Source organism: Battus philenor, unplaced genomic scaffold (genome assembly GCF_028537555.1).
Source record: "Battus philenor isolate CCGP_79_NKW_IND1 unplaced genomic scaffold, ilBatPhil1.0.hap1 SCAF_9, whole genome shotgun sequence".
Taxonomy (NCBI): domain Eukaryota; kingdom Metazoa; phylum Arthropoda; class Insecta; order Lepidoptera; family Papilionidae; genus Battus; species Battus philenor.
In genome coordinates this window covers 14,584,503-14,611,494 of record NW_027181759.1, presented here as the reverse complement: position 1 = coordinate 14,611,494, position 26,992 = coordinate 14,584,503, and the positions used below count along the sequence as shown (strand labels likewise).

General features: G+C 32.0%; 2 protein-coding genes across 4 annotated transcripts in view; both read right to left on the bottom strand.

Annotated features, from left to right (window-relative positions):
* Positions 1–4,258, bottom strand: part of LOC137932350 (uncharacterized) — a 58,491-nt gene extending 54,233 nt beyond the window's left edge. The window contains exons 1-4 of the mRNA XM_068775953.1: positions 3,508–4,258; positions 3,280–3,444; positions 2,498–2,630; positions 701–703 (exon numbers count right to left, since the gene is read on the bottom strand). Coding sequence (XP_068632054.1) covers positions 701–703; positions 2,498–2,630; positions 3,280–3,444; positions 3,508–4,258 — 1,052 coding nt within the window. The remainder of the gene's footprint in view (positions 1–700; positions 704–2,497; positions 2,631–3,279; positions 3,445–3,507) is intronic.
* A 9,745-nt stretch (positions 4,259–14,003) lies between these two features.
* LOC137932439 (uncharacterized) overlaps positions 14,004–26,992 on the bottom strand; it is a 66,448-nt gene continuing 53,459 nt past the window's right edge. For 2 of the 3 annotated variants that reach the window (XM_068776055.1, XM_068776054.1), the window contains exons 2-4: positions 23,552–23,708; positions 14,851–14,963; positions 14,004–14,333 (exon numbers count right to left, since the gene is read on the bottom strand). In XM_068776055.1, the coding sequence (XP_068632156.1) occupies positions 14,868–14,963; positions 23,552–23,695 (240 nt within the window). In that variant the 5' untranslated portion in view covers positions 23,696–23,708 and the 3' untranslated portion in view covers positions 14,004–14,333; positions 14,851–14,867. The remainder of the gene's footprint in view (positions 14,334–14,850; positions 14,964–23,551; positions 23,709–26,992) is intronic. The other variant, XM_068776056.1, reaches the window with a different exon arrangement.

Genomic DNA, 26,992 nt, shown 5'->3' with positions numbered 1-26,992 from the left:
TCCATTCTTTTTCAATGTCTTCATTCAAGTCATTTACGTCGTCATAGTGTATCTATTGCTTTATTTAAAAAGGTCGGATAATTTTACAATCCGTTCCATCATCTGTCAAGTGATTTCGTAAATCGAATCCATTCCGTCGATCAGACTGATTGATATTTCAAAATGTCGTTGTGAATGCATTGTAACATCGGGATTGTTCAAGCGTGTCAAAAAATTTGTTTAATGTTGTAATTGTAAAGTGATGTTTATATAATGATGCAATACTAGACCGTTACAGTAATTAGGCCTGTGAACCAGTGGTTATTTTGTAATATATAGATGAGATACATATGAGACGTACATTTAAGACAAGACAAGCTGATTGGTAGGTTGAAATGGCAGTAGACAGGCTACGTAGCGTGTAGAGAGTGAAATGTCTACTCACAAAGTGTACCAGATGACGATGTCCTTTGGGAAATTACTCATGTATTTTTACTAGATAAGGCTATTCACAAACAAAGGAATACTTCGTGAGTAAACCTGCAGGATATTGCACTAAAATACCTATGGTACATAGTTATTATATCTAAGATATTATACGCAAATACACTATATCTCCATGTCTATATCTGTACAGAGATAAAAGTAAGAAAAGGACCAATATTTAGCCACTTCCGTACATGCAGTGGTAGTCGTGCAACAAAATGCACCGCCCGCCAACCCGCTGATAAATGCGTATGCGGCAAACAATGCGAATCACAACCGCCACCGCCAAATTACTCGACACGTGTTTCACCCCTCCACGGGGCATCTTCAGGAGTTATGTCACACCCATTAGTGCCAAACTCTGTGTTTTTATCAGCGGGCTGGCATTTTGTTGCACGACTACCACTGCATGTGCGGAAGTGGCTAAATATTGGTCCTTTTCTTACTTAGGATGGACTTCCGCGAGGTAACGCCTGATTTCATTAAATACAGATATAAAAGTTATCATACTGGATAATGTACGTATGTAAGATCTTATATTACAAATATATATCAGTGTGATTCGATTTACAGAATACAGTAGCCAATGAAGTAATTAATTAAAATAGATTTACGATATCCGTACACGGTTGAAATTCCTTCCACCCTCACTAAGCGTTTTGCTAATACTTTTATATTGCAAACAGCCGAAGAGTTGAACAACCTACCAGTGACATTGTTTCCAGACAATTATAACTTAGGAGTCTTCAAGGCGAGAGTGAATAGGTATCTTCTAGACAAGCATTTAACATCCTAGACCTCGTCATCGCTTTACATAATAGACAGAGGTCAAAAACTTTGTTGCGTCTAGATACGTGTATTGAAATGTATACTGTGGCACACAATATACACCATAGAAGCATAAAAATGTTCAGAACACCTGATACTTAATTTCATGGACCTAATAAATCTTTCTATGGGCAATGTATTTGTACAATAGGATTTAAAAAATAACGTACAAGGGGCGGTACTATAAAGGATTTTTTAGAAGATAGCACGAATTTGGAATAATATCGCTGCTTCCATTGAATAAAATGATAAATCCGGAAATGCAACTTTTCAGGAGAGACGAAAAACCACGTTTTGGTTGCATCAGAAAAATTGATACACTTTAAACTATATATTTTTTTTATATTTTAAAACCTAATTTTATACTGAACAATCTATAAATGTTTGCGTGTAATACTTTTACTCTTGTTTGTACTTACCTTGTTTATTTGGATAAAAAATAACTTTGCATATCTTCGTCATTTTTAACCAAAAAATTATGGAAAAAATTGACAAGATGTATTGGAAGTCGCAGATTGTAAATATTTTAAAAACGCGATAGAAATGACAACGGCGATTGTCATTTTATTTATTTCAAAATATACTGTCCCATTATATTTCTCATCTCTGTTCTTCTAAGGTTTGAGGTGTTTATTTCGAACAATTGACTACATCATACGAGTTGATCACACCACACCCGCAGTCACTCACAACACTGCAAGTGTTAACCACACAGCATCAGCAAAAACTTCACCTGCGACACTCCGCACAGGACGTCGCGTCATTCACAATAGAACAAAACACTACTCACCTCACCACAACCCCGTTCTCAGGGGGCGACCGCCCGCTCTCTAACCGCGAACAGCGTGGGCGAACCGAGTTTGGATCCGGATCCATTCTTGGCTCGCCTGTGATCCACGCTGTCGTCCCAAGCCGCATACACAAAACACAAACACTACACAGCTCTACTCGGGTAGAGCGGTTTACTACGTATGAACGTCATCGTACATCTGGAATGCTTCTGTCCAGCTTCTGTTTCATTTTTAAGTTCACAGACCCTTCCGCTCCGTGAACTCAGTTCCGATGAAGCTGTATAAGCCTTCATGATAACTGCATCAACTTCAACCGAAACTAAGCATGAGATGACGTCATCAAGAAAATCCATGGTATGCTTATTACGTACAGAATTTAGATTTTTAAAGTGTATAGCAATAAAATATCTTACCTGTGAAGTTGTTTCAGTTTTGCGGCCGCTTGAAGCGCTGCATATCCATAATGGGAGTACTTCTCAATGTCTTCTGAAGGCGCATTAAAAGCGGCCACGTAGCGGGCTGGGTTTGTGTCATCAAGCCAAAGACCTGGTAAAGAGTTGGTTGATTACATTCTATTTCATAATGTTCCCTTACATTGAACCTTCCACAGTTTCCACAAAATACAAATTAACACATTTATTTAACAAGACATGTATTATTAACTATAAAGAGTTTTCCTGTAGATGAGAAACATAATTCTTCAGACTTCTGCTTGACGTGGGTCTGCTAATAGAATTCAAAAGGTGAGATTGAAAGAATGGACAATCAAGATCAGCTACATAATAATCAATTAAATGTGAATCACATTAATATATATTAGGGGTGACCGGAAAGTAATGTCGTTTCTGTAGACTTATTTTACAGAAAAACCGCTTGATTTTTACCCGCTCCGGCATTGAAAATACTAGAAGGCAAAAGGTTGTTGATAACGAAGGTTATATTGTTGATTAGAAGTAAAAATTTGATACAAATGTAGTCGTGTGAATTTAACTTAAGAAAGAATATTACTTTCCGGTCCACCTTAAATAACACATAAAATATGAATAGTTTTACTACACAACAGGACGTTGTAGATACTATGTTTATCATAGAATCAAAAAGGTTAAATGTGCCTGAAGCTAATCGTGTTATTAGCATGATTATGTAATTCAATGTACATCATGTTTAAAATCACTATTTATACTCTTAAACTTACCCATTGAATATAACTTCGGTTCCAATTCACCGTACAATTCGTGCATCTTCTGTATTCCATATTCAGCTGCTTCTAGAACATCTTTATTTTTATTAACAGTGAGATTAGCACTAATACCTTCATTATCGTTATAATCCGCAACATCCTTGTCAGATTCATAATCTTCTTCAATTGCTTCTTGATTGATTATCGGTAATTCTTTATTAGTATCTGCATAATCATCTTTACCGTCACCATCTTCGGTTAAATTTGATTTATTTTCATGTATTAGATTTGTTGTTGTTAAATTACCCTTGTCACAGTATTTAACTACTAGAGTTGATATATTTTTGGTTTCAGATACAGATTGATTCTTACTACGATTCCTTTCAATTATGGTCACACTGTGAAGTTCTTTGTTGTTTGATGTATTCAGCATTGGCATTAAATGTTTCAACACTTCGATTATGTTGTGTTTTGACGTGTTGTTAATGTTTGTGTTGTTTGGTTCTATTGTTAATATCTCTACATATTCCGGTTTAGCAGTTGTAGATTTAATTACACCAGTGTTTTCGTATAATTTCACATTTGTTGAATTTTGATCTGATTTTAAATCTTGTTTATTTTCAACTCCGCTTTTAACGGATGTAACGCCATCGCTTTTGGTTTTTATTTCATCTGTTATATTAACATTATTTGTTTCAGGTACTTTTAATATAATGGCCTCATTCAGTCTAGATTCGTTTGTGTTTATATGCGTTGACATGTTATTTTTGATTCTATTGATCGATGCTATAATATCATTTATCAATTCCTCCTGTATTGATACATATGTATTGTTATATGTCGTAATATTTGTAATGGAATTAACTAATAATTTTGTATTTTCCCCATCTTTTAATACACGTGGTTTTTCTGAATATTTCCTTTTGATTCTAAAAATGTCTTCGATTATTCTCGTGAAGGGGCATGTGTGAGTCGTGTTTTCTACTGGAGCCATTGTATTATTGACATTAGTGGATCTCCCATAGATAAGAACTGGTAATAGCAACAGGAAGTATTGATATCTAGAAATAAATAAAAAGTTTTAACTTTAAGGTAGGTTACTTGATAAGCAGTTTCCTTATCGACTAGATTTATTGTCGATTAAATAAAAAAATGATTTCCTATTTCCTTGTTCACATCTTAAATTTCCTAAGCGGCGCATCGAAAAGGGGATTTCCACAGAGATATAATTTTTAAAATACATAAGACGAAAGAGAGCGCTCTACAATATTTTTGAGCTTGTGATTGGCTGCCGATTTTTATTGTTCGAACATTGTTTTCATATTTTTAAATCGGTATAAATAGGAATATGCTTGATGAATATACACACTTCTATTTATGACATGCCGGCTCTAGGAAGAATCACACACACAAAATGATTTTGTGCATTTGACAGTTGGCAATGAATGTCATCCGTTTGACAGTTCGCCATGAACTTCGCTGTCAAACGACAGTTCGCGCGATGTCAATTTATATTGTCATTTAAAGGTCAATATTTATCGATCAAGTAATTAATTAGTTGATTTAAAATTCAAATAATAAATAAAGATAAGATTCCGAAAAATGAATGCACTGGCCAATCACTTCTGGTTTATAGTTTTTCTGGACAGAGAGTTTAAAATAAAATCGTAAGACAATCGAAATATTTTTTTTATATGATTTAACTAAATCAATATTAATCTGAACATAAATGTCTGTCTGTTGAATTATATTCGAATATTTTTAAAAATATTTTAATATAGTTAACAAAATATTAAATAAGTTATATTTTATCAACCAATTAGTAACATTAAGTTTTTAAAATTTCTTCAAAGTTATAAGCAGTGATAACAAATTATAAGTAAATGCTGTGTGTCGATGGTAAATAAATAACTTCAATGTAAAAACACTTTCTCGATACATCCGTTGATTAATTACGGGAAGCAAACTTTTCCCGTTCGTTCCTAGGGTGAAATTAATCAAGTTAAAAAGCTGCAGTTAAAAACCTTTACTAATAAATGAATAATCACATTATATAAGCTATTATAAGTTGATTTAGATAATTTAATATTTCTACTGTGTATACAAAATTTCGTTTTAATTAGATCTGATAAACAGTGATATCTCATCTAGTATATATGGTGAGTGATTAGGTGAAAAACCTTTTAAGCTTTTAGCTGATAAATAAGCTATAAATTCACTCCTATAGCTTTAGCTTTCACACCTATTTGCAATCATCTTCAACAAAGTGATCATTCTGATATATGTTACATTTATATCGGACAGTATAAGGTTTGCTGAAACAGATAGTAAGTAATAATTCATTTTAATATGTAATTATGAAATTCTTAATTTATTACCAAAACGTTATTGTTTACTAGCTGTGCCCGCGGCTTTGTCCGCGTGAAATTTAACAAAAATAAAATCTTTTGGTCTTTTTTTTCGTTTAAGTATTTTTCTAAAAAATAAATATAGCCTAAGTAAGTTATCAGCTAACAGCCAGTATAAATCGGTTCAGCCGTTTCAGAGATTAGCCGTAACAAACAGAAAGATAGACAGAGATAAATTTAAAAAAATGTATTTTTGGTACATGTACCGTATATATATGCATATACCTAAAAGGCATATCAAAAGTTGCTTACTTAAAATTTATTATTTTAATATTACAATCATATACTGCAATCTTATTTATTTGCAGCAAATAAGATAGATATTAAAGCCTTAAAAGTTTTTATATCAAAACTAAGTACCTTGTATATTATCATGGTCCAAGTTAAATTTTAAAATTAGAACTCTGTAATGTTTTTTTTTTTAATTAAAAACCGTGTAAACATTTTTATACTATCAAAGCTCAAAAGCTCTAGTTCCGACACTAATTAATTCATTGAATTTGATTGAGTAATTGCCTCACAGCTTGGCGCCAAAAATAGCCGCCATTATAAGAACATATTTACACTGCAAGGGAGTAAATAATAAAATATTACAACGAGTTAAAATTATGCACGAAAAAGTAATTTATTATTTTAAAATCAGCACATCTTTACTAACCTGATGATTTCCATTTTAGTAATATAACTATAGCATATCTTCACGATAGATAACTGCGATTTTATTAACAACAAAAAGTTTTTATATCATCCATACAGGTGGACAGGCCGGTTATAATTTGTTTATATTTTGACAACTTGAATTTCGAACACGAATCGGCGTACGATTGTGACAACTTTTTTTTTCTCAGTTTTGTGTAGAGTTTATGCTCGTGCGTTGTGTATAGCTGTGTAGAACTGATATAGAGTTGTGTAGAACGCGGACGGGAGAGGTTCCCGTGGTGTGTGTCCGCCGGGCGAGTAGGGACTAGCTGTTGCATAAGCCGGGAGGCTGTGGCGCCCGATGTACTGTTAGGAGACCTCGCTTGGTGCGATGATCTCGCGTTCGCGTGCTTGTTTTGCTGAAATGAGATTTCTTGGCCGCATTTACACCGTAGCCGTGGATTTTTTGTTACTATTTTTGTTTATATAATCCGATGATCTTAAACGAGCAATTTTAAATACAATTATTATAGTTTGTAATAGAGTTTGTAAATTATAAAAAAATCCCTCCTTAGTATTATTTCCAAGTGTAGAATTCACGTAAGCTAAACGCGTCTATTTCTGGCTCCTCGGCGGGGAATTGAACCCCGGTCTCCCGCGTGACAAACTTACCACTAAAATTAGCAATCAATAAATGCTATGATAATGGTAACATTACAAATTCCAAATTCAAATCTGTGTTCGAATTTCGAACTTGGAGCAAGAACGATTTAAAACAATGATTGTGGCCGTACACAAGTAATATTGATAAAAAACATTTTGTGTCAATCCTTGTAAATAAACCCAAAAGGCGATACCATTTGCAAAAACGGCTATATTTTATATTTCGTCAAGGCAAGTGACACGTTTCTATTATGGGAAAAAAATTGAAAGAACAAGGATGTAAATAATAAAATATAACCTTCTATTTTCAATCTTAAGCATTACACATAAATTTTCATTAAAAATGAAGTGAAATGAAGAAGATTAACAACTTTTAACACTTAGTTGTTTTGAAGTCATATCTTCAACGTGTCATTGAAAACGAATATTGCATTTTTGATGTTATATATTTATCAAACATAAATTTTAACACATATTTTTCGCACGGCTCTTACATTATTACTAACTCAATTTTTACATGTTTGTCGAATATTAACCAAAATAAATTTCTGAATAAATGAGTATATTGATTTTGGTGGACTGATGGTATAGTCAAGGTCGCGGGAAGTCGCTATAGGAGGCCTATGTCTTGCAGTGAGGGTCTACTGACATGTTGGTTATGATGATGATTAATTTAAAAAAAATTATTAATCTATAATATAAAAAGGAATTGCAAAATTCGAATAATTGCCGCAGAAACCCTAAAAACAGCCTTTTTATTTTTTCCATACAAACATTTTATAACTATAACGTAAAGTCAATTTGAGCTTTATTGTTACGAAATAAAGTTCAATGTTGTCTAAGCAATGTAGGTGTGTTCCTATCGAGTCAAATTGCATTTTATTGTAGCTTCACAAACTTCGAATTCAATCATATCTATCAAAACAGTGTGCGTGTGTGCGTTGGAACACAGAATACATCGTTGGAGGATTTAATACCGCGTTCTTAAAATTAAAAAAGATGAAAGTGTTAAGTTTTAAATTAGGACAACATAGATTTAACCCTTAAATGCATATTGTTGTTTTTAAACAACATACTAAAAACCAGAGATAAAATTGACCTTCTTTTAATTTTTTGTTAAATTTGACAACTAGTTCTTATTTGTGAACTAATTTTGTACAATTTTTAATGTTAGCACTATCCAATATTTATAAGTATTGAAAATAAGTTAATTTCAAATGTCACTTTGAAGAAAACTTTTCTAGTGGCGCGAACCTAAGTTTTGTAGCTGTGTTTGGACTGATAAACTATCATGTAAGTATATAATCTATATTTTTATTTGCTTGATTATATCTTCAATTACATGTTCACGTTGTAAAACATTGAAAATCACTTGATGCTACAGTCGAATAGGGCGAAATCTGGTATGTTGTAGGAAAACTACAATGCGCATTGCCTGCTAAATAAATGCATGTTTGGTGAAAGATTTTTCTTACGGTTTTAACCATGCCGCGATTACTAGAAAGCAAAATTACAAATTATTTAGAAACTCTTGAAGATTCAGAAGATGGTTCAGACGGGTGAGACTCCGAAGTAGAGGATAAAGGTCACTATTATCAAATCGCTCGAGATGTTCTTCGAGACCTTGAATATAGTGATGACAGTGAGAATGTCCAGCTTGATGAAGTGGATGCTGATCCTCTTCTCGTTATCGACAACGATGAAAATATGCCAGACACTCCTATTTTGGAAGCCAAAGAAGCAGCACCCCAGAATAAATCACAAGGGATTCCTAGACGACCTCTGGTTTGGCGAAAACGAAACCTTGTTACTGCTGAAGACAGCCTTATTTTTAGGGGAGAAACTCAGACAACAGAAGCATTGATCTCTTGTAACACGCCGTATGTTTTTTTTACATTTAATTTTAAATCAGATCTAAAAAATAAAAATGTAGAACAAAGTAACTTATATGCAGCCCAGAAACAAATCTACTACTGCAAATGGCGCTTAACGTGGTCGACCTAGTGGGAGCACTTTACAAAGAGAACTTGTAATAAAGAAGTTCCGAGGACCAGCTCAAGCAATTCCTTTGAAAGACGTCAGATTGGATCAGACATGTCATTGGGCAGTTTGTCTGGATAAGCAGCAGCAGGTGCAAATTCCGAAAATGTTCAGGCTTTACATTCAAAATGTGCCAAAAATGTCGTGTATCTTTATGTGATACGAAAAAAAGCAATTGTTTTTATAAATATCATAATGAAGCATAAATAAATACTTCTCAAAAACAATATCCACTCTTATTTTACCCATACTTGCAAAATCTCAATGAATGCGCAATGTAGTTTATAAACAACATTCACATTATTGCAAAAAAAGTATAGTAAATTCATGTCCAGATTTTTTTAATGATTTTTCCTATGCTGTAATACATGTCTATTAACAAATATATTTTTTTCAAATGTGAAACAAAAATCGACCATTTAAGGGTTAAAAAGCTTTAATTATTGTAAGTGGCCCTATTGCCCTAGGTTAGTATATCGACTGCCTTTTTGCACTAGGATAGGACAGCATAAAAGTAAAAATAATTTAAGTTAATTATACAGTTGTTCGCCCTGTATTATATTTATTAGGCTAAGATTATTATTATTTTATTATATATACAATTTGAAATTTGATAGGTTACAAAACCAAAGACTTTTAAAAATTAGACTAGTACCCCCTAGTTAAATAAAATACTAATAAAAAAGTTGTTTTTTTGCAACCATAAAAATTAGGCGACGGTGTGATAGGCGGCCCGCCTCAAGCACCAGTAGACTCTGGCTTCCGATTGCCTGACACGAGTGATTTCGGGCCCGGTTAAAGACCCCGAGTATATATAAATAACCAAGGTGTTTCGATCGACGCAGAATTTTTTTGTTGTTAAATTGCGAGATCGTTGTGGGTCTAATCGTTGATGATTATGGTAGGGGTTACGGCGTGAAATCATTTCAAATTGTAATCGTTCCGTAATGGACTTGATTACTCTTAAAATGGAAAACTAACGGGCGGTTTTATAATCGACGCGATAAAAATATTAGGATCTAGGACAGAGTTCCCCAAATTTTTTTTGTGTCGTAGACCCCTTGCCATGTTTTTCCGGGTTGGGTAGACCCCCTACTTACCTGATATTGATTTCCTGTAAATTTCTAACTGTAGTGAAGTTTAGTGTTAAAAATTTAAAGTAAAAACTGTATATAATATGTTAATTTATACATTTATTAATTGAATTTAAATTAAAACTACTCAAAATAAAATTTTGTATCTGTTATGTAAAATATACGTTTTGATATTATAAGATTTAATCAGTATCAGTGTACGTGTCCACCATCGTGGACCCCATTTTCATTTCATGGACCCCCAAATTTTTTTTCGCAGACGTAGACCCCTTGCAAGTTTTCATAGACCCCTAGGGGTCGATATAGACCACTTTGGGAATCACTGATCTAGGACATCATCGCGTTATAATTTAGGATTAAACTTTCCAACCTTTTACGGAACTTTCGAGAATAAAAACTCAACACCTGAACAACATATTTACTTTATAAAAATATGTAGGGTAGTAGTACAGCTGTAAATGGGTAAATGTATTACAATTTATGCACCAAGAAATTTCAAAGTTTTTACACATATTAATCAGGATAAAAATAACTCGTACAAAGCATACAGGATAGAAAACAATGATTTTATTATGTAGTTATAAGAATATTGAAAACGTTTTTTCTTACTATAATCTATTTAAAGTGTTTACACCTATAACTAAACAATTTTATTATATATAATTTAGCATTATACTTCCGAGAATTGAAGCCTTGACCTGGAGTCATAAATCATTATTTTTATTTATGCTACCATCAAGCGTAAACCATTGTCTCTTTTATTTTTATATTTGTTTCTTTGATTTCTTTACATTTAAAGTTGAAATAATAGTGCGACCATATTTCGACTTATCTTCATTTGTTTATTGCAAATATTTCTTTTTTTTTTTAAATAAAAATTGAATCAAATCTACCGTGAACAGTGTTGTTTTTAAACTTTATATTTACTTAACCAATAATCGTGATTAGTCACGCCACTTTTTTTAAAACAATTCGTTGCATCAAAATGGCTTAAACAAGTTTTAAATAAATTCGTACTGGTAGCTCAGCGGTGAGAACTGAGATTTGCACGGATTCGATTCTCGAGCTGCAATCTCATATAATTCACTCTTCATGTAGTAAATGATTGCCACAGCTTATATGTTATATATATGTTTCCAGAGGATGGTCAAGCAGCGTCCTCTGCGTACAATAATACCACACTGCCATCGCCAACCCACCATCCAAGCGTGGCGATTAAGATATATCCCCCCCATAAATATCTTTTGGTGAGGCAATAGGCGTCTATTGACTAATATAACGACGACGATTTATAGCGAATTTCATAAATTAGTCAAATTTCATAGAAATTAGATTTAAACTGTGTTCACCAGAAGTTTTATCATTAAATTTAATTTAAAACCAGTAGACAAGAGTTTAGAACGCGTTTTGATCTGTGAAAAACGTTGTCAAAGTTATAATCACATCACTATGACATCAGTCGATAATAAATTAATTAAACATTATTTTTAATTATTGCAAAACGGAACATCGTTTTTGTGCAGTTGAATCCTTGAGAGCGATTGCAAGGGAAAGTGAACGAATGGCTAATGTACCACGTAATTGCGATATGGGCTATGGTCAGGTTGCGACAGATTAATTAAACAGGCAACACACGTACAGAGCGCCATAGACTGTGTAATGACGATGACGAAGATATCGCGGCTGAATGAGCTCTATGCCTTTGCCCTTTTTATAACTACAATTAAAAAATACATTGGAATAATCTAGGCAATGCTCAAGATTTTATGAGGTGTTCAAAAATAACCTACATAGTCCATTGAATGTGCAAGTTGAAATGACAGTGTATGCACATCGCAATGTTTTTTATATTTACAAACCTTCTGTCATGTACACGGATAAAGTACATTGTAAAACATTTGAATTTCCAATGCTGGACGCTTCATCCATAGATTTGCCAATATCGGTTGTAAGCTGTCTGCATCCAGTGTCAACCGATGTTTTTAACAAGGTTTAGTTTCAAGGTTCTCTTTTCACTATGGCGGACGTATTGCGCTTGCTCTGCCCTCTCATGACAAAATAACACAGCCCGGGTTATGTCGTTTTGTCGTACACCTTAATCCATCATTTAACCCAGTGATTCCAAAAAAGTGTTTTTATCGACCCCTAGGGGTCTGTGACAACGTGCAAGGGGTCTAAGTCAGCGGAAAAAATTTGGGGGTCCATGAAATGAAAAAGGGGGTCCACAGACTGGACATCATTAGCCGAGGAGATAGCCCTTACAAAATTGACGCTAAATGTTGATAATTTATTATTAAAGCATCAGGTTCATTCTTCTCACTAAAAATATTGACTTATTGCTTATGTTATTTTATTTATAATTTATTTTATCTTTATTTAATGTTACGAATATTTTACATAACAGATACAAAATTTTATTTTGAGTAGTTTGAATTTAATTTCAATTAATAAATGTATAAATTAACATGTGTTTTTACTTTACGTTTTAAACACTAAACTTCATTACAGTTAGGAATTTACAGGAAATCAATATCAGGTAAGTAGGGGGTCTACCTAACATGGAAAAATATGGCAAGGGGTCTACAACACAAAAAAGTTTGGGGAACTGATTTAAAGTATCGATAAATTTTTTTTCCATAATAAAGCTAAATAAATAACGTAATTCAAAAAAAATCATCGTGTTTTTTATAGAGCTACGTTAGGCGTTAATTTCATAAATGTCTTCTCAAAGGAGATAATTTTTTGGAAATCTTTTTCTGGAAACGGGTTTTGATTCTGAAGATGAGGAGTGAAAAGTATTTATTTTGTGTTGTATTTAATAATAAATGTGTATGTCATACGAGGTATTTTTCATGTGAGTTCATTAAAAACTTATTAAATACTAAACATACTTTATTCTAAGTTTTTCAGCTTTCATATAATATCTAATTAAAATATCTAGGTAAGAATTCAATTTTCGAAAGTGAATTAAGTTTTAAAAAGTGATTTCATGTCTATACTCTTTATCTCTTCAAAGAAAATATTTTTACCAAATGTCATTATAATTCCTACATTAAATATTAAATAAATAAGATATTTATAATTTAGGATTTCAAAACGTTTAACGCAATTTCAACTTTACTAATTTTGATTTGCGTTATTTTGTAATGAGAGGGCAGTGTTGATCCGTGTTCTGGATTTTAGAACTTTAAGACCCCAAAAGAAAACCGCGCTATGTGGACTACTCACTGTCTCTTCAACTTGGTTAACCGTGGAGTCATGTAGATTATTTTAGCACATTTACGGATCTACTCACTCCTGATTGGAAGAGAGAAATCTTTGAACGAATCATAGTCCGCAAGAAGCTTTAGGTCTGTCTATGGCTTGTTGCGCGATTGTGAGCTTGCTGATAAGATCTAGAAGCTTCCATCCTTAATAGGGGCAAACCGGATATGTAGCGGTATCACAAGTAAACATTAAACGGTTTTTGTCAAAAGCATTAGAAAAAAATATAGCTGCCACTTGAACCTTCAGGCTTTATCCGCTGTTGACTAACTCAAGAGTCCCGATCGTCGTCAAAACAATAATCTTAATACACGATGTACTTTGAGCAGCGGTTGAAGTGGAATAGTAAAAACAACTCAGCGCTCGCGACTTCTGGAACTTTCCATTATATTTTTCTAGTATATAATACAAGGATTCCGTAATGGTGTTCCGTATGGAACAGTTATGCTTACTTTTCACAGCAATGCTATGAACAAAATATCTCAGTAGGTGTACAGTGTTCATCCCTCTATTGTGTCGTTGAAAATGAAAGACAAATTTGTGATATTTATTTATTAAGAAAATATGTTTTTGTTATAAAATTCAAACGTATGCAATAAACATTTAAAAATGTAAATAATAAATCGTATAAAATCTTTTCAGGTCACCTTCATCTTGTACTATTTAGATATAATTTTTTTTTAATTTTAGACAACGTTTATTTTTCTTATCGACTATTTTATAAAAGATAATATAGGACACAAGGTATATATGATTATAAATTCATTTTAATTAAATAGATTGTTTAAGGTTCCGCGTAAAAAAAATAATTTCTAATAAATTCTTAGATAAAAATAGGATCTATAATCTAAATACAGTACGAATCTAGAAAAAATATATTTTAACCACATTTAATCATTTCTTCCGAGATCACTCACTAGCTTCCTTTTTATTTTTTTATCACATGATCATATGTTTTGCTCTGGAACAGAAATAAACAATTATTTAGTATATATTTTTCTTAATCTAATGAATTTTTTGTATTTTTTAATAACATTTATTTAGATATAGTTGTTCTTGACGTGTACATCAACAAAAAGTATAATTTTTATAAACTTTATTGTTTAATATCTAAAGTCATTGCCATTATCATTATTTCAGCAGTAGAACGTATATAGACCTTCCTTATATATTTACAATAACTCCGCGTCTTTCGATGTCTATGCGTGTTTGTGATCTCAAATCCATCTTATATACAAAATAATGGTTATTAATTTTGAATTTATTAAAAATTATTAACCACCTTTAAATATTTAAAAATCTGATAGTTTTTACTTGACAGTTGTGAACATAAGAATAGCAAATAAAAAGCAAGTAGTGCCATCTACTGAAAAAATGTAACACTAAATGTTAATGAGAGTTTGAATTAACGCCATCTATCGGCAACAAGAGAAACTAACACACAAGAAGCGTTGCAAACAGTTTACAAGTATACGCACCCGTCCAAGAGATGGCGCTAGTGCGTCCGCCGCACTTCCCTCTCGGCCTTGTCTTGCCGCTTGAGGTCATTGATCGTTGTCACGCTGCCGAACAGCACTTTCGCCGTCACTTGCTGCAACACGCATGCAACCGCATATCAGTGACGGTGTTTGATGAAGTAGTTAATTAGAACTGCAGCGCGAAGTAATAACACAACTCATTTACTACTCAAATAACAAACTAAATACATACAACCAATATGTACTTAGTTATTTCTCAATATATATTTAATATTATATTATTTTAACTACAAAATTTTAATATTTATATAAGAAAAACACATATATGAAATAAAAATAATCTCATAATGTCAATATTTCGTCTTTAAAAAGTTGACATAACCTTCAGGGGTCTAAATTGTACATTGGGGTGTCAAATTATAAATTTAACTTGTGTCGAATATTCAGAAACTTATGCGTGGCGCAAAAAAATCAATGTTCATAGAAACAAATATTTTAATTTTATCTAGTAGATTGTAATAAACATATATAAGTTTAAATTGTTCTGCACGACCTGATATATGACACCTCTTCTATGACATTTTTCCTAAATTTTGTCTTTAAAAGTCTACAAAACCTGCAGGGGTATGAATACATTTACCTTCCGTAATTTGAGTTTCAAATCTAAAATCAAAAGTACATTATTAAATAAATCCTGTTATAGCATTTAAGTGTTTTTATTTGATTGAAATGTGTGAAACTTGGTGTGTTGACTCATTTACATGATATATTACAATATACACGTAAATATTGTAAAATTTCTGAACGGCTCTTCTTAGCAGATATGCCAGTAGTAGCTTATAATACCCGGCGATAAATATTGCACATCGACCTTTGGAAAGAGACAATCGGCTAATTTCGGCTTCGTGGAACGTTATGTGGGACAGAGACAATGCTCTACAAAGTCGAAAATAGCCGATTGTGTCTTTCCAAAGGTCGATGTGCAATATTTATCGCCGTTTATTGTACTACTTATAATGTTAAATGTTTGATATAAAAGTCCGCGTGAATTATTACTCGAATAAACATATTTTGAATTTGAATTTTATTCTTTACATCGCGATTTATCATCAATCATGAATGATATACGAAATTTTTGTTTGTTAATGTTATATATTTATAGATCGGGTACAAAAAGATAGATTTATTGAATAATATTTTCTTCTTTTATGTTTCGTCCATTATTTCTTCACGATAACAGATTAAAGAGATTGTTCTTTATGAGTAAATCTTTAAGATATCAGTTATTACTTAGCCTACAAGTTACTTTAATGCGCAATAAGTTGGTAGACGTGGCGTGAGATAGTCTACCACTATACCCTGCAATGACCGTCTATCAGCTGAAAAGAAGTAGATGCATTCACTATTAAATAAAATTGATGTATGTCTATCTTTGATTTTGTTTCGATTTAAATATTATGCAAAAACTTTCTCTTGTAACATTATAAAATGATATAGCAATTTTTATTGAAAATATGGTTTTCTTTTATTAACCTGAATCGAGAGGTCCTTTAGGAAATAAGGCAGTACAGGGTATAATCATAATGGATGTTATTGCTTAGTCTTTTTAGGATATAGAAGACCATTGCAGGGCTTTGATCTTCCCCAAAGAAATCGAAGGGAGATTTACCATAATCGCCACACTTAGCAAGCGGATTGGCGATCGCAGTGTGGTATTTTGGCACGCAGGGAACGCTGCTGCACATTCTTTGGAAACTTACTTGTGATTAGTAGCAATCCTATATAATTAACACACAAAGTGAGTTATATAACATTGTAAATCAGGAATCAAGCTAGCGACATATGATCGCAAATCTCATTCATATACCGCTGGTCGACCAATGCTCCTGATAATCATTAGGTAATGAATATTGATTTTAATGATAAAATGGGTTTAATAATAATTTTTTTAATAATTCTAAATTTGAAATAATAATGAAATGAATTTATTCTACATACAATAAAGTAATAAAAATAAAAATGAAACCATTTGGTAGACGATGAAGTCACGTTTTTACAAAATTGCTTCAACGTCATAAAGAGACTTTAATATTAATTGGGGCTGAATTTCACCCAGGTGCGTGTTAGATTTTCAGATGCCTTTATTGCTTCAAGCTGTTACCTGACTGCCGTAATCGTGACCTGACGACCGCCATTTTGAAATTTTAAATATGTAATTTTAGTTTTTATTTTTAAATTTTAAAAACTGACGCGCGCGGAAAGAAAAAACTATAAATACATCGCCATCGAATAAAATGGTAAATCCGAAAATGCGACTGTTCAGAAGAGACGAAAAACTAAATATTGGTTATATTTCAAAAATTGATACACTTAAAATTATAATATTTATATAGTTTGAAAGCTACAGCGAACAATCTTTGAATATTTATATTTGAAATAACGCTTCGTTTAATCTTTTTCTATTCTCGTTTGTACTTACTTTGCTTATTTAGATTTAAAAAAATGACAACCTTTTCGTATCTCCGCCATTTTTAGCTAGTAAATTATGAAAAAAATTGACAAGATGAGTTGAACTCTTAGATTGCAAATTTTCAAAAAAAAAAAAAACCTATAAAAATGATAAGGGCGATTGTCATTTTATTCGGTGGAGGCTGCGACATTTTGTTACATTATTCTTGTTACATTTTTGACATTCTTGTTAAAAAGTTTTATTTAAATAGATAAAATATTACTATACAAATAGGTAAATTCCAAAATGTTTTTATTACTTTAAGCTGTTACCTGTCAGCTATCATAGAAACGATACGACCGCCATTTTGAAATATTAAACGTCTTTTAGTTTTTTTTTAATTCGAATAATGTGACGAAGGCAATAAATACATAAGAATAGTTTTCAATTAATACAAAAATATTACAAAATTTTTAAATTGTTATTATGCATGTGTTCATTTTTAAATTTACTTCAAAACTTCATAACATTAATATTCACATTGTTTTTTTTTGTTGTATATATTTATGTTGTATTTTTTACTTTTTTTTTTAAAACGGAACTGGACACAGATAATATAAGGTAATGGCTGATGTCAGTTTGACAAGGCGGGAAGCGCTCGTATCTCTCGCGTGATGTGCACTGGGTTTGAGTTTAAAAAGAAATCGGATAACATGCGATTACACGAAAAAATAACACGGACATGACAGCCAACGAGATAATAACAGTTGGTTTCTTTTCCCTTTTTTATCAGAGATTTAAACTTGAAATGTATGTCTGTGTTGATATGTACATCATTTTTTTGCTTGCTACTGCCCCAGTGGTTTGCCTAAATACTAGGGATTTATGAAGGTTCCTGGAGAGCCTCGATTCAGGCCGCTACATTTATATTTTCACAGCATTGAAAGGATTTAAGATCCTCGTTAAGGGGACCTAGCCTTGAGCTGTCTCTAGTAGACAATAACTGTTTAACATTCCTATTTAATTGCCCCAGAGAGGACAGAGCGGCGACTTATGACAATAGTAACGAAGAAGGTGTTAGCACTGGAAGTAATAGTGACGGAAGAAACTAGCAATGCTTCTATCTAGATTAATCGTGGTTTAGCGAAGATTCCGACTAATAATTTATTAGTTTTATTACAGATTTTAGATTTTTAAATATTTTTTTTTGGGTATAACTCGATTTATGTTTAACATTGATATATGGGACATCCTGTGTGAAATAAAAATTATCAACAAACGAATAATAAAAAAAAATTAAACATTAAAATCGATTACTCTGAAGTAATCGATGCGTAATTTTAAAAGTTTTTTGACAGATTGACAACACGTTTTAAATGGATGGATTGTAGTCAAGATTTAAAGTTTTTTTTTTCTTTCCACATTTTTTATTAAGAATAACCAAAGATGTCATAGCCTATATAAACGACATTCGAGAAGTAATGCGAATTTTGAAAAATTGAATTTTGTTTTTTTCATTTATTATCACGTTATTTAAAATTTCTATAATAAGCATACGTATTTGGATAGTGATTCAGCAATTTTCTAAGTGATCTGGCTAAGTTGATCTTTCAGAGGAGATAACATATATCAAGGTGGTTACATTATAAAAATATATGTAAACATTTGATTAGGCTACTTGGGTAAGTAGGGTGACTATGGTAAATGTCAATGAAATGTATGGTAAAACTATGGTAATGGTAAATGTAGAGCGTTGTCTTTATCGCACAGTGCTTCTACAGCTTGCAATTTAAACATTTTGACATAAATATTAACATACATATATTATAATAATAACTATATACTATAACATTATATACTATAAAATACTGTGATCAAAAAGCAAGGATGAATTTGTTGATGAAATGTAAATTGTTTATTTATTCTTCCAAATCAATTTCATCACTTTTTGCTATATTTTCCAGCGATCAAAACCGACGGAATAGTCTTCATACGGTATAGCCTATAAGACCTTCTTCGATTTGGATTTTATCTCCTCAATCGTATCAAAACGACTTCCCCGCATTAGCCTTTTGAGTTTTCTAAATAGCTAAAGGTGTCACGGAGCCAAATCAGGCGAATACTGTGCTAGCGTAACGATATCAGTCGATAAATAATTAAACTTTTTGACAGACGCTTGGCAAATGTTATAGACAGTATTACCAACCTAGAACACAAAAACGACACCGACTGCGACTCTGTCTATTAACTTACGCTAGTACGAAGACAGATTGTCACCATTATGATCATCATTTTACTCATATGTTGTTCACAGCTGGACAAACACCTACTTCATTAATTTCTAATTGGACCATTCGGAAGCAGCCAATCGTCTGCCTCCCATATGAGTGGAAGTCTTAAACATTTAATGGAATCAGGCGTTACCTCGCGGAAGTCCATCCTAAGTAAGAAAGGGGCCAATATTTAGCCACTTCCGCACATGCAGTGGTAGTCGTGCAATGTAATACACCGCCCGCCAGCCCGCTGATAAATGCGTATGCGGCAAACAATGCGAATCACACAACCGCCACCACCAAATTACTCAACACGTGTTTCACCCCTCCACGGGGCATCTTCAGGAGTTATGTTACACCGATTAGTGCCAAACACAGAGTCTCTGCAGAAACAGAAGTCTTAAACAGCGCTTGCCGCTACTTAATCTTCACGACATAAACTTAAGACCACTACAGCCTTTATTCGGCGGTACGTGGCCTTATTTCCACTTCAACTTGCTGTTCATTCCTGATTCGATCCACGGCATAGCTTTCTCCATACGTAATACATATTAGTTGTACGCCTTCATTTTAACATGTTGAAGAATTTTACGAGAAGATATATCTAAAATTTGAGTCTTTACTAGCCATCTATTTTGCAAATCTGGTCAAAGAAGGAGAAATAGAATAGCCCACAGATTATCCTCTCGTGGTTGCTGTAAGAGCGTGCTAATGGAAAAATGTTAACGAAAATGTGGCGTCTTCCGAATAGATTTGAAATTGAAAAAATTGCGTTCAAACTTCACGTCAAAATGTGGTGAGTATTGCTAGTTCTCTTGTCATATATTACACGTGTGAAAATCTTTGGCCGCAAATGGTCTGGGATGTGTAATATTAAAAGGAATCCGATCTGATTACCATCGTAGCGGGCTACGTAAGTTATTCCGAGAAAGCCGGTGCTCGACTTGTATTGCGAAGTAGTTGGTGCTCTACATTTTGTAATTATAACATCGCAACTTCGAACGAAACCAGCTCGGAGCAACGATGGACGGCGCAATGGCGATTTGAAAGTGGGAAAGATATACGGAATCGGATGACTTACAATAGTTGTTGAGTTCATTCATTTTCTCTTTATTATATGAGGGGAACAGGAAAATAAAGTCGCTTTTTTAAATTGATATCACACGACTATATTATTATCAAGAGTCTATTTCTAATCAAGAATATATTCAACTTTTTTTTCAACAACTTTTTGCTATCTAGTATACAAATCAATGCCGGTATTTCTGTAAAATATGTCGACAGAAACGTCATTTTACATTTATCTGCAAAAAAAATTAAATATATTTTAAAGTAAGTTTCATAAGTCATATCAGCTGTTTAACTACCCTAGTCATTCAAAAATCTTTCGACCCTATAAAGCATATTATTATATAAAAGATTATATATGTCTCTCATCTTCAAAGGTTGTCTGGTAGAGATCGCCTGAAGCAATAAGAACGCCTCTTGTTTCTTTATATAAACTGTCTCTTTTTTTAGTTATTATCTATGGTGTACAATAAAGTGTAAAAATAAATAAAAATGAATTGGATAAATATAGAATATATTAAAATAAATACAATACACACTATGCAGTAACATACATGAAATCTATTCTAGCTCCAGATATTAGGACTAATGTGACGAAAAATCATTTACGAAGCCTTCCTTTATAAAGCCTTGTTCTACTGAAACCTTAAATGAAATAAATCAAAAGAACCTTTAACTGTACCTTGAAAATTGACAGTATATTTAAGATGTGTTGTCAATATGTCAAAAGACGTTAACGATTACGAATCGATTATATCCGAATAATCGATTTTAATATTTGCATTCCGGCAATTTGATAGTTGATAATCGATATATGATTTATGGTGTTGTTTGTATTAACACAACCTTATATATAATTTCGCATTAATAAACGTCGAACAGAAATCGATAAGCCAAGAAATATAAAATCTAAATATATTAAAAATTAATATATGTCTGTATGTCCTTTATAGAATCGTAAACTATGTATTTGATCATGTGATGATCTTTAGCAAAGTTGTTGTGTATGATCCCAGGAAGGTTTCTAAGTTAGTATGACCAATTTTTAGACAGATGGCGTGACAATCATTCCAATGAATTTCATGTCGCCGTGACAGTCCATACGGATTTGAAATGAAACGAAAAGCGTCAATATATGATGACGTTTCGAGTTGTGTGTGACATAAGAATTTACGTAAACGAAAAAAAAGTAAATAAATAGAAATAATTGTGAAATTCCATGCATATTAACGAGAGAATAATTATTAAACCGTATTATTGTATTCTAATATAAAAAGAATAATAATTGTATTTCTTGCCAGATTTTCTTTGTAGAATTCTTTATAAATCCCAGATAATGTTTAGAAAGCATACATCACTAGATTTAAAAAAAATGTCACAGATATTTCTTTCCTAAGAATTACACCACTGTTATTGTCTTCATAGAAGTAAGCAGAACTTGGGAATTATGTGTTCGATTTTAATTTTTATTAAATAAGTAATTTCGTGTATATTTCATAAAGAACCGAATGTTTCGCTGATTATCTTTAGACTTTGACTAAAAACCAACAGGCGGTTGACTCAACGTGATAAACAAGATATGTAATTCATTGTTTTTTGAATAAAGAATTTTGGAATTTCAATTTGAATTTAAATTATTTTTATAGCTGAGACAAGATGTCTGTCTGGTCAGTTAGATATAAATTCCAAGAGGTAACGTTACGAATATACGGAAGGCAGTAAATTCAGTTATGTATGTATTTGCTTTATGTATATAATTTGACCATAAGGGTAAGGTGTGTGGAGGTCTAAAACGTAGCATGTATGACTTAGTACGTAGATCATTGCGTTCATACATTATTTATACGTCGCGAACGTGGGAACGTTTCACACGATTCGTCTGTCGATAGTTGATTCGAAGCGATTTGCGCGTCGAATTTTGCGCAATGCGGAGTTGTATCGTATCGTCTGTGTATCGTAGAGTCAAAATTTTAAAACGCACGAAAATTGTTCTAATTTCAAATTGATTATTAAAAAGAACATAGTGCTATTTAAAAAAATTAACAATGAAATGCGATAAAAATCGATTCTAATATAACTAAAAATATTTTAATTAGTTGTTTTTTTATTTAATGTCAACTTTGTCAGATGAAATACAAAATTAGATGATACATTGCGGTGAATGATATTTTTTTAATAAAGGTTAAATACTTATATATAATAGATACTTCATTAACAAAAAGTGGTCTAATAAAAAAATGCAAAATGTATCGAGTTGTGTAAAAAATAGATTTTTACAAATTTATAAATTCTTTCATAATTAAAAAATCCTCTATTTAAAAATTTTAAAACTCGCCAGTGGCAGACCCAATTTTAGAATGGTTTTATTTAAAATGGGTTGTGAAACAGATGAAAATTTTTTTTAAAAATCGAAGAATGTGTCGTTAGAAAAGTTATTCAAATTAAAAAGAATAATTAATCCTATCGCATTTTAAAAGATGCGTAAAGTTAAAAATTTTAAAACGCTCCATATTGGGTCCAATTTTAAATAGGTTTTAAAATAGGAGGGAAATATTTAAAAAAAATGTCGCTTTAAAGAATATGATAAATCTTTTTGCAATGTAAAAAATAGTTGAGAAAAAAATTTAAATTCATCCATAATAATTCTAATTATAAATGTGTTATAAAAAAGTCGAACAATTTACGTCGTCTAAAAATATATAAATTTAAATAAAATAACAAATTCTAATACGATGTAAATTATATATATTATTGATAAAAAAAGATCGGGAATGAATTGCTTAAACAAGAGCATAAATTATCTATTAAAAAAATAAAACCGACTCGAATGTGTTCTATTTTCGAAGTCACATATTTTAAATTGAAGAGAGTACACACGCTCCGTATAGTTAAGGCTGTATGAAATAGGTACCTGGTAGTTTCCACCGCTGTTCTTGCTGGGCGGGGTGTACCCTCGGCCACCGTACCCGGTTGCAGATGCGCCGTGGTACAATGTGTTATTGTTGGCATCCCTTGTTGTGGTTGTCGCGTACGTTGATTTGCAGTTTTGTGACATTTTGGCTCTGTAACTGTAAATGCTTTTTTTTTATTCTAGCAAAAGGCAAAGGCAACTAATGACATGTTTTTTTTTTAATTTTTTTACAATAATTATTTATCGCTTTGAATGATACGCTTACGTTATAAAAACAATTCATGAATGTCATTTTAAATTTATATATATGATTAGTTATAGGTAAAAATGGGTTCAGATTAGTGAATTTATTACTCATTTGTCAACGAAAATATTTAATGCTTTTACATGTATTTACTATAATTTTTATTATGGAAAACTTTTATAAGTACACATTAATATTACGAAGCATGCAAAAGAAGAGTAAGAGAAAAAAGTGCAATTAAATATGCAACGTACATATCTTTTCTACTGGAATCTGACAGTCCAATAATATTAAATAAATACATTTAATAAACTTTTAAGTTAAACGATTTTTTGATACCCATATTGTGGTGGTTGTGGAAAAATATGTACCTAGTCCGCCATATTGGAACGGCGTCCATCTTGAATTTTAAATTTTGACATAATCATCGTGTTTTAATAGTGTAGCCCTTTCATTTGATACCCATATTGAGAGGGTTAGGGAAAATATGTAATCCGCCATTTTGTATCGGCGGCCATCTTAGATTTATAATGTTATTGATTTTATTATATTGTATTGTCATCTAAATTAAATGTGTGTACCAAATTTCAGATCAATCTGACAACGGGAAGGTGCTTAAATTTCAATTTCTAATTTTCACCCAAATAAATTCCGTACGGGTCAAACTAAATAAAACCGTTTAAAAAAAACAACACACATGCATAAATTTAAAAGAAAAGATCTCTGCTGATGTATTTGATGGTCTAGGTACAAGAAGCGACATCGAGTTGGTAGACGTAGCTTTACCTTGCCTCCTATTAGGTAGACAGACAACATATATAAGGTACTGTGAATTCGCTTGATGTGAGGTTATCGTAGTGATGTTTGCGGTAAAGCCTTTTCCTTGCAGGAAGCATCTATCAACTTATATGCTGATGATGAACTTCGGAATAAATTTATTTACTTTATTGGAGATAGACAGTAACAAAAGGCAGTAAGAAAGTACAAACTTAGAAGCTTAGAAATATAAAAATAGTTACAGTTGTTACCTTATAACTATCTCACTGAGAACATGTAATGATTTATAGTCAAACAATGAAAAAACAAATAAAAATAAACACATTACTAAACAGGGATCCAAGACTATGGTTTATATATTTATATTATGGTCTAAATTTCGTTGTATGTACTCAATAATTTCGAACGAAATTGTTTTATAAAAGATATGAAAGAGCACGAGAATATATCAATATCACTAACATATGAATTGTGGAGGTCACACATTCTGTATAATAAAATAATAACAATGACGTAGTGTTATAAGAGAGTACAGCATCGCAGTTTTGAAGTTGGAATCTTTCAGTTAAATAAATAGAGAAGAATTTTGTAACGAAAATACAAAATTTATTTAAATGCAGCGACCCTGAATGCTAGTTTTGAGAGTAAATTGATTTGCTTGAACGCGAGTGGATATTACAATTACTATGTTATGTACTTAACTTAGTTTGTACCAATCATTCTGTATCTAATATATAACATTCTCGTGTCCGTGTTCGAACTTGAACTCCTCTGAAACGGCTTGACCGATTTTTACCAAATTTTATATGCGTATTTAGTAGGTCTGAGAATCGGCTACTATCTATTTTTCATACCCCTAAGTGATAAGGGTTGTTCACCCTTAAAAATTTTTTTTATTTTTTTTGACGAAATTTTTTGTTTTTATTTTTTTATGACACAACATACAAAAATACATACAACCCTAAATTTTCACCCCTCTACGATCAATCCTTATTTTTAAATCGAAAATTAAAAATATTTTTTTTTGCAAAACAACGTTTGCGGGATCAGCTAGTATCAATATATAAGTCGCAAAAGTTGCGTTCTAAATAAAATCTTGATCAAAGCTAACGAAACAATAAATGATTGTACGTATAGCTTCAAGAAACAAAACACGTTATATAATTTGGAAAGGTCCGATCTCGTTTTTAATTCTCAACACAATTACCGTAATGAATTCGCCGGTTACGATCCGAGATATCGATGTGAAATAATCGTTTTGTTCTTTTTTTTTTTATTTGTTTTTATTATCCGCTCGAATTGCATGAATTCCGGACGCGTAGAAACTGTACATTTTAATGCTTTTATAAAGTGTGTCAGATGTAAACAATGTCTGCGTCTACATCATTATTAAAAAAAAACTGACATTTGAAATGTGCTCTTATTTTTTGGCGGGAAATGTTAATTTATAACGTACTTTTAGGTTATGTTTTGATAGCTTATATTTACATAATGTTGGTAATATTGTAGTTTAAACAAAAATTTCTGTTCATGGTTACCAGTGGAAAATATTAATCATATATGAACAGGGACTGAATATAGAATATATATGTACGAGTATGTACACTCAAACTTTTCGAATAGCTATAAAAACAGTTTTAGCTACACAATTAAACAGCTTCTTTATGAGGTGCGTAGAAAATAATTTCTTACATACAGTACCTAGCTATGAATATTGCACATCGATCTTTGGAAAGAGACAATTGGCTAATTTCGGCTTCGTAGAGCGTTATCTCTGTCGCACGAAATACGACTGACAAAACATCACATAGGTAGTGTGGAACAGAGATAGTACTCTACGAAGCCGAAATTAGCCGATTGTCTCTTTCCAAAGGTCGATGTGCAATATTTATCGCCGGACACTGCATATAACCTAAAATACTACGTTGCATTCGTAATGATTTGACTTTTTTCAATTATGAAGCCGGTGATTGGTTCTTGTGATGACTTGTCATACTATATATCTGCTAATTTCTCTCATTGATAACTTCGTCAATTATGGTATTATTATATATGCGTACACTCATATCATTCGTGGGTGTACATGTATATATTGAAATTCCACGAGGTACCTTAGAACTTTAGTTTCTTAGTTTTGAATATAAGATTAAAAGTATATTATAAAATAAATCTTATAGCTTTCTAGAGTTTATAATTGATAACGTTTGTAACTTTGTTTGTTGACTCAATTACATGATTGACATTATAATGTACACATCAAAATTATTAAATTTGGTTTAAAAGAGCATCTGTTGAACTTCTCGCCGGCTCTGCTCAACAGATCAACATTGAAAGCCGGTGATAGCATACTACTATGTTAAAATAATTGTCGATTTAAAAACGCACGTATATGTCTACACGAATAAAGATATTTAAACGGT